At 41.0% G+C, this 9,400-nt stretch overlaps 1 protein-coding gene across 1 annotated transcript; it reads right to left on the reverse strand.

Annotated features, from left to right (window-relative positions):
- Positions 1–2,441: 2,441 nt before the first annotated feature.
- LOC103669075 (olfactory receptor 2A1/2A42-like) lies at positions 2,442–4,383 on the reverse strand. Its single transcript, XM_008697397.2, has one exon. It carries the CDS (start codon positions 3,381–3,383, stop codon positions 2,442–2,444), a length of 942 nt encoding a protein of 313 aa, XP_008695619.2. The 5' UTR covers positions 3,384–4,383.
- Between the last annotated feature and the right edge of the window lie 5,017 nt (positions 4,384–9,400).

Below are 9,400 nucleotides of genomic sequence, written 5' to 3' on the forward strand. Positions count from 1 at the left end.
TAGGCCTTACAGAGCATAGGTCAGCTCACTGTGGCACATGAGGCCGGAAGTACACCCTCCTTCACGTAACACATCCATCTTTGGGACAATTTAGGTTTGTTCTTTATTGATGACACTGATGGTATAGACAATGCACATTGTTGTGGTTAGGTACCGAGGGCTTAATTTAACCACAACAGACTGAGCCAGACTGTCAAGGCAAAAGCCTGACATTTGCTAGTTTCTGGTGTGTGTGCATATAACAGTGATAATAGGACCTTCTTCGCAGCTGCTTTGTGATGACTACATGAAATGGTCCATGGAAAGTGCTATCAATACATAGTGTATAGAACTGGGAGAGCAGTTAACTGAAATGTTAATATTATAAAACCCCATTTTGTTCTTACAGTCAGTGAACTCTGCTGTCCACACACAGTAACTAAGAGTTGGGTTGAGTAATTTTTGATTCTCAAATGAAGAGCAACACATTTATTCTTCTGAACAAGTCTTTTGTTCACTCTTACCGTGAAATTGTGAAAGATTGGATGCAAGTGGACATCCTTGTCTCAAGACAGGTTAGAAAGTAGATTTTAGGGGTGCTTGAGTGGCTCAGTTAAGTGTCCCATTCTTGATTTCGGCTCAGGTCATGATCTCAGGGTCCTGGGATCGAGCCCCGCATTGGGTCTGTGCTCAGCAAGAGTCTGTTTCTCCCTCCTCATCTACTCCTCCCCCCACTTGCACTCTCCCTCTGTCCCTGTGTTTCTCAAACAAATAAATAAAATATTTTAAAAGAGAAGGTGGATCTTATAGGTAACACCCTAGAAAGGCACCTGAAATGTACAGGATTCATCCCTGGTCGTTGGATCGGTACTGTAGAATGAGTCAGTAAAAATCAATCCACTACCAAACCAGAATGGCCAGCTATACTAAACTAGCCACTTACACTCTCGGGTCAAGTTCCCTATTTCAAGGGTAAGACCTCTAAAGAGGGAAATGAATCACATGTGGACCAACCCAGGTGGACGTGCTGATAAAAAGACACCAGAAAAGTACATATTGGAATAGTCTGTACATCTACATAATTTATAGCTCAACACTCAAAATTTTCTGGAGAATCCATAAACAGCCCAAATTGCTTTCTTTGATACCCCTTATCGGCCCATTCAAGGAGAGAATGCCCAGTTTGGCTCCTTTGCTTGCAACTAGTAACCTGTTTATCTCTGAAGCTGTAAACAATATGCACGGTTCTCATGCTGTCTACAGATTTTTTTCTTCTCCTCTCCTTTGTCCTATATATCTTGCATTAATTTTGTTCCTTCACTCGACCTGCTCATTTACTTCCTGAATCAATAATTTTTATCCAAAATTTCTCACCATCATGCAACACACTAAATAAATATCTTTCTGAGCTGTTCTTTAGCAGTTATCTTTAACAGGGCAAGTACGATTTTAGGAGAATGGGCAAGTGTGCCTCTGGGTTTCAGGGGTGACTGTCCTTCACTGCAGTTTTTTCTTTTTTCTTCCAAGTCTTATGATATACGCATTTAGAGAGTTAAAAATTGAGCTACCCTATGGCCCAGCCATTGCACTACTGGGTGTTTACCCCAAAGATACAGACGTAGTGAAGAGAAGGGCCATATGCACCCCAATGTTCATAGCAGCATTGTCCACAATAGCTAAATCGTGGAAGGAGCCGAGATGCCCTTTAACAGATGACTGGATTAAGAAGTTGTGGTCCATATATACAATGGAATATTAGCTATTAGAAAGAACGAATTCTCAACATTTGCTGCAACATGGACGAGACTGGAGGAGATAATGCTAAGTGAAATAAGTCAAGCAGAGAAAGACAATTATCATATGATTTCTCTCATCTATGGAACATAAGAACTAGGAAGATCGGTAGGGGAAGAAAGGGATAAAGAAAGGGGGGGTAATCAGAAGGGGGATGAAGCATGAGAGACTATGGACTCTGAGAAACTGAGGGCCTCAGAGGGGAAGGGGGTGGGGGAATGGGATAGACCGGTGATGGGTAGTAAGGAGGGCACGTATTGCATGGTGCACTGGGTGTTACTCACAACTAATGAATCATCGAGCTTTACATCGGAAACCGGGGATGTACTGTATGGTGACTAACATAATATAATAAAAAATCATTAAAAAAATAGAGAGTTTAAATCCTTAGGTTAGAGAGGTAGATGGAATGTATTCAACTTCTGGGACCTAGAAAATGAATTAAAACAATTTTTAATTTCGCAGATACTAAATTCAATGAGCAATAAAAAAAATCATATCTGATAAAATGACACTTTGCAAGATGATCAATGAATGCAATGTATCTAAATCTTTTCATTCAAAGGAAGAGGGAAGGCTAGCTCTTGTGCTCTTTAGGCACATCTGAGATGAGAGCAGTGAAATTTTCTGGATTTAGGCAGCAAACACTGAGGCTGGTGTTTCCAATGTCACTCCAACTGGGAATGACCTTCCTTGCACATTGTTCTTCTCAGGGTGCCCTTGACCTCTGCATTTCTCAAGCTGTAGATCAGAGGGTTCAGCAGAGGGTTGAAAAGGCTGTAAAACAAGAAAAGGATCTTCTGCTGCTCCTCGGGGTGGCGGGATTTGGGGGCCATGTACATGACGATGGCGCTGCCAAAGAAGAGCCCCACCACACAGAGGTGGGAGGAGCAGGTGGAGAAGGCCTTCCTGCAGCCCTCCCCGGACTGGATCCTCAGGATGGCAAACAGGATGCGCGAGTAGGACACCAGCACCAAGCAGACGGGCCCGACTAAGATAAACACAGAGGCTGCAAAGATGACCACTTGGTTGAGCCCGGTGTCAGCACAGGCCAGCTTGAGGACAGACAGGATTTCACAGAAGAAGTGGTTGATTTCATGAGGCCCACAGAAGGGCAGCCTCAGGATGAGAACCACATGGACCAGGGCCAGGAGAGAGCCACAAGCCCAGGAAGTCAGCACCAGGGTGACGCAGACCCCCCAGCTCATGACGGCAGAATACTGGAGGGGGTGGCAGATGGCCACGTACCGATCATAGGCCATCACCACCAGGAGAAGACATTCAGTATGAGCAAAAGTCAAGAAAAGAAAGGTCTGTGTCAGGCAGCCAGCAAAGGAGATGGGCTTATCTGGATTCAGGAGGTTCACCAGCATCTGGGGCACGGTGTTGCAGGTGTAGGCTATGTCGACGATGGCCAGGTGGGAGAGGAAGAAGTACATGGGGGTGTGCAGTCTGCAGTCCAGCGAGATGAGGCCCAGGATGAGCCCGTTCCCTAGTAGGGTGCAGGTGTAGAACAGGGAGAAGAGCCCAAAAAGGAATATGTGAATCTTCGGACCAAGACGAAATCCCAGTAGGATGAATTCTGTAACCATTGTTTGATTTTTCTCCATTTTACTATTAGGGAGAGAACCAGATAGCTATGTGACACAAATATTTTAAAACAACTCTTTTATTTATTGTTTCATAAATTTTGGTGTGTGCAACATTATTAGGAAACAACTTTAAAAACTCACTGAATTATAAAGAAGGAAGAAGGAAGGAAGGAAGGAAGGAAGGAAGGAAGGAAGGAAAGAACGAAGGAAGGAAGGAAGGAGAGAGAGAGAGAAAGAACGAAAGAAAGAAGAGAAAAGAAGAAAAAGAATGATTGATTTACCTATTTAAACAAATTTAAATGAAGAGTCTGACTTTAAGCTAAATTCTTAATCTAACATCTAGTTTTATAGAAGGGGGATATGTCACCAGTGATGACCTACGTTGAGCCACTGACACGGTGATGGATTAGAAAATAATCATGAAATATGGCTTGTCTCAGAGCTACATATGTACAAATCTGTAGGAGAATTTCTGTATAGTAGAAATAATCAGTAACAGAGGAGCTTTCAATTAGTATGATCCCAGAAAAGAAAACAATTTTACTTGTGTCAGCTGAAATCATGATTGAGTTACTCTCAGAATCTAAATCCCATGTTCATGGATTAGACGAATTAATATTGTTAAAATGTTATTATTACTCAAAGCCATGTGTAGATTCAATGCAATCCCTGTCAAGATTCCAACAACATTTTTATAGAAGTAGGAAAAAAATTCAAAAATTTGAGGGGTCCCAAAAGACCTTGAATAGACAAAGTAGTTCTGAGAAAGAAGAAAGCAAGTCATTACCCTTCTTGAGTTCAAGCTAGATATTAAAGCTGTAGTAACCAAAACAATATGATACCGGCATAAGAATAGACACACAGGCCAGTGAAAAAGAATCAAGAGCCCAGCAATAAACCCATACAAAATGCTCCACTAATATTTGACAATGGAGCCAAGAATACTGAATGGAGAAAAGACACTGTCTTCCAAAAATGGTGCTGGAATAATAGGATATTCACATGTAAAAGAATGAAACTAGACCCCTACTTCACACTGTTCACAAAAATTAACTCACAACGGATGAAGGACCTAAATCTAAGACCCAAACCCATAAAACTCCTAGAAGAAAACACAGGAATAAAGCTCCTTGACATGTGTTTTGGCAATGATTTATTTTTTAAAGATTTGTTTATTTATTTTACAGAGAGAGAGTGTGCACGCAAGTAGGGGAGAGGCAGAAGGAGAAGGAAAGAATCTCAAGCAGACTCCCAGCTGAAGATGGAGTGGGACGGGGCTCCATCTCCGGACCCTGATATCGTGACCTGACCTGAAATCATAAGTCGAGCACTTAACCGACTGAGCCACCCAGGCACCCCGGCAATGATTTTTTAAACATAACGCCTAAAGCACAAGCAACGAAATAAAAAATAAACAAGTAGGATTATATCAAATGAAAAAGCTTCTGCACAGCAAAAGAAATGATCAACAAAATGAAAAGCCAATCCATGAAAACAGAAAAAATATTTGCAAACCATATATTCGATGAGGGGTTAATATCCAAAATATATGAAAAACTAATACATCTCAGTAGCAAAAACTACAGCGAAAACAGAAAAGCTCCCAAATAATCAAGTCGAAATGGGCAAAGAACCTGGATAGACATTCTTTCAAAGATGACATACGGTTAGCCAACAAATACATGAAAAGGCATTCATTATCACTAATCATAAGGGAAATGCAAATCGCACCCACCCTAAGATAGCTCTTCACACCTGTCAGAAAGGTCAGCATCAAAGACAGGAGTTAACAAATGCTGGAGCAGAGAGAGCCCTTGTGCTTTGTTGGTAGGAATGTGAATTGGTGCATCCACTAAAGAAAGCAGTACGGAGGTTACTTAAAAAATTAGGGGCGCCTGGGTGGCACAGCGGTTAAGCGTCTGCCTTCGGCTCAGGGCATGATCCCGGCATTATGGGATCAAGCCCCACATCAGGCTCCTCCGCTATGAGCCTGCTTCTTCCTCTCCCGCTCCTCCGCTTGTGTTCCCTCTCTCGCTGGATGGCTCTATCTCTGTCGAATAAATAAATAAAATCTTTAAAAAAAAAAATTAAAAGATAGTAATACCCCATGATCCAGCAACTCCACTTCTGGGAATATACCTGCAAGAGAACACAAGGCAGAAGACCTATCTGCGCCCCCATATTCTTGCAGCATTAATTTATAAGAGCCAAGACATGGAAACATCCGAAGTACCCACTGATCATAAATAGATTATTATTATTCAGCCATAAAAAGGAAGAAATCCTGCCATTTGCAACATGAGAGCATTATGCTAAGTGAAATAAATCAGAGGAAGAAATACGCTATGATCTTACTTATATGGGGGATCTAAAACAAACAAACAAAACAAAACTCATAGGGAAAAACAATTTGATCTGTGGTTACCAGAGAGGCGGGTGGGTGGAGAGGGAACTGGATGAAGGTGGTCAAAAGGTCTAATTTCCAGTTATAAAATAAGTACTGGGGATGTCAGGTACAACATGAAGACTAGAGTTAATGATGATGTGTGGTGTATTTGAAAGTTGTTACGAGAGTAAACTCTAAGAGTTCTCATCATGAAATGGAAAATTTCTTTTTTCTATTTTTTTTTTTTTTTGTATAGCTATGACATGATACATGTTAACTAGACTTACTGTGGTAGTCATTTCACAATACTTGTAAGTCAAATCCATGTGCTTGTACATATTATTTATTTATTTGCTTTTTATTTACTTGAGCAAGAGCAAGAGCGAAAGAGCATGAGCCGGGGACCGGCAGAGGGAGAAGCAGACTCCCCACTGGGAGCCCGCCACAGGGCTGGATCCCAGGACATAGAAGTAATTTAAATAATATATTGAAAATGCCTCATATAGAACCAGGGTTTATTTGATTTTGATTTTTTGATTGTTAATATTAACAATTTGTGTGCTTAACAAACCTTCTAAATTAATTTTTTAAACACGTAGGCGTAGGAAAATATTTGGCTATGAGATACTCACTAAGCTACCCACTTATAAAATAGTAATTTCTTTTCCTAATTTTCCTTTATTCTCTCAACATGAAAAATTTAAATGAAAAAAGAAAATAGAGTACAAACCATGGGTTTTTGACAGCTAAATTTAAAGACAAAAAGGAGGTTGGGGTACATTAATATTCTTTCAGTACAGTAGCTCTGTTTCAAATTTGATTTCTTTTAAAGCAGTGGAATGGACTGGTTAATTTTTATATCCTGGCAGTTAATAAACATTTGTCAAAGGGACAAATAAAGGAATACAAATGAACAAACATCTAACTATTGATTTCTTCATATTAGATTCAATTTCTTTTAAAGAATATTCTACTATAATCATGCCAAGTTCAGCCCATTCCTCCCAGGGAAGTAAAGTATAACAATTGAGTAGAATTGCATCCCTGGAGATACGTATTAAAATCGATTTTTAAAAATTTGATAAGACCCACTGAAGGATTTACAAAGTGTTTTGAACAATTGAATTTTGATTATACTTCTCTTTTTAAAAAATTTTGTTTGATACCTATATGACATATATCAGTTAAAAGCAATCAAATGAAATGCAAACAGATTAAATTTCTTCTGTGTTGGTGGGGGTTAAGGTGGGGCCTCAACCCTGTGATGTGTTCCAGGTCCAAATGTCACCTTGGGGCACAGAGATGTACATGAATATACATGTGTACAGTTTCAGAATTTCAAAAGTGGTCAACTGTCGTCTGGTTAATAAATAATCAGGCAGAACTGAAGTTCTAAAATAAAGATCTAAGAAGGAAATCATTTCCTACACAAACATCAGAACTTGATGGAACCTATGTTTTAAAAAGTCAACCTTGAAGGGTGGTGAGGTGGCAAGTTCTCTTCTCAAGTAGTGGACTTGGGGGAAGCAGAATTCCTAAAATAATCACCTGTTGTGAATCCATAGCTCAGCCGGACTATAGGGCTGCTTACCTACAAGTAGCAAGGACAGACTGAAAACGAACTCATCGTATTGCTCGTATAGTTTTAAGCCAAGACTTTGCCAAGAGCTATTGTGACCCGTGAAGAACTGAGTGTCAGTTCCGTGTAATGATAGCCTATTCAAGAATCTGTTAAAAGTTAATAGTTGACCATACTACTGAGTGCTTCCTATGTACTGGGCCCTGTAGAAGCATAGAGTAAAGGGGCGCCTGGGTGGCACAGCGGTTAAGCGTCTGCCTTCAGCTCAGGGCGTGATCCCGGCGTTATGGGATCGAGCCCCACATCGAGCCCCACATCGGGCTCCTCCGCTGGGAGCCTGCTTCTTCCTCTCCCACTGCTCCTGCTTGTGTTCCCTTTCTCACTGGCTGTCTCTATCTCTGTCAAATAAATAAATAAAATCTTTAAAAAAAAAAAAAGCATAGAGTAAAGCAGCTCGATGGTGCTGAGCTTTGTGAAAATTTTCTTGTAAAAATGTGCTTCAGGAGAAAGAGCAGCGATAAATAAAAAGATGTACGTTAAACATAAAAATCCTAGAAAAATAAAATTATATATAAAAAGAAAAACAAAGTATTATTGACGAGGTTATCCTCTTCCCTCCCATCCCTAAAACTAATCTTCCAAACTATGAAAAATCTAACATTTATCGAATACATTCTAGCTGTCCTTAATGCTAAGCATATTGTAAGATAAGCATATGACATAGATTTAGTAACCATTTGGCTTCCTATTCCATTGCAGTAGATATCTCATAGATCTAGTATAAATTGCGCCTATGTTGACACTATGTAAATGCATAATTTATACAATAACCAACATGTTAATTTTCCTGATATAACATCATCCTGTAATATAACTTACTGTAATTTTCTTTGGCTAGGAATATCATTCCATATGTTCTATCATCTATCTATCATCTATCTCTCTATCTACCATCATCATCTATCTATTTTGAGAGAGAGAAAGCATGAGTGGGGCAGAAAGAGAGGGAGGGAGAGAGAATCTTAAGCAGGCACCACACCCCGTGCAGAGCCTGATGCAGGGCTCGATCTCACAACCCTGACGTCATGACCTGAGCCGAAATCAAGAGTCAGACACTTAACCAACTGAGCCACCCAGATGCCCCTCCTTATGTTCTATATAAATCCATGACACAGAAATTTCTTATTCCTTTTGTTAGTGTCGTTTTCAAGTAAATATCTATCACATGGGTATTTCTCCACCGTGAAACAAATGAAGCAAATAAAAAACATCTTTATATAATTTGTCTATAAAATGTGCATCTAAATTTCCCCTGAAACTATTCATACAGAATGTGAAAGGTGAGCATATATGTTTAACATTAACAAAGAATAGTTCTTTCTCTTTCCAACGCTTAAACAAAGATTGGCAGAAACAGTCCACAAAGGGTAGATGCTACCCTCTGTCTAACAGGAATTAACGATGAAGTATAACAAGCTAACCTGGTTAGCTCCATTTGGACTCAAGGAACTCAGAGGGAAAAGCACCTGAAGGTTGGGCAGGATTCTGCTTTCTGGAAGCTTCTGTGGGAGCTGCAGGACCCTCACTTCTGTGCCTGATGGAAAATGTGGCAGAATCCTCAGAAAAGGAGCTTTTATTCTCCGAGGCCTCAACCTGGTCGGTAGGGCCCGAGGGCTCACTGGAGGGTGGGCTGTGAGACGCACGCATGCTCACCTCCCCTGGGAAGGAGACACAAAGCGGTTCTCTATTTCTGCGCTCATCCCCAGCAGGACCCACGGTTAGACAACGCAGCCAGCCACAGAGCACCCCTCTGAGACAGCATCAGTCACTGCAGTCCCGAATACTCGGCATTATTTGGATTTCCTGAATCCCAGCACTGCCCTAATTCCCAAACCTGCAGACAGTCCCGCTGAACCTGTAAGGAAGCCGACCCGGTGTGGCGGTGAAGAAGCCCCAGGCCTTCCCCTCTGTCCTTCAGCTGCTCCCCCTGCGACCTGGGCCCTAGTGGAGCAGCAGAGGCGGGAAGAAAGGTCCCTGAAAACTCAGCTGATTCCAAGCAACAAGCCCAGG

The sequence above is a fragment of the Ursus maritimus genome, unplaced genomic scaffold (genome assembly GCF_017311325.1).
Source record: "Ursus maritimus isolate PB19 unplaced genomic scaffold, ASM1731132v1 scaffold_3, whole genome shotgun sequence".
In the NCBI taxonomy this organism is placed as follows: domain Eukaryota; kingdom Metazoa; phylum Chordata; class Mammalia; order Carnivora; family Ursidae; genus Ursus; species Ursus maritimus.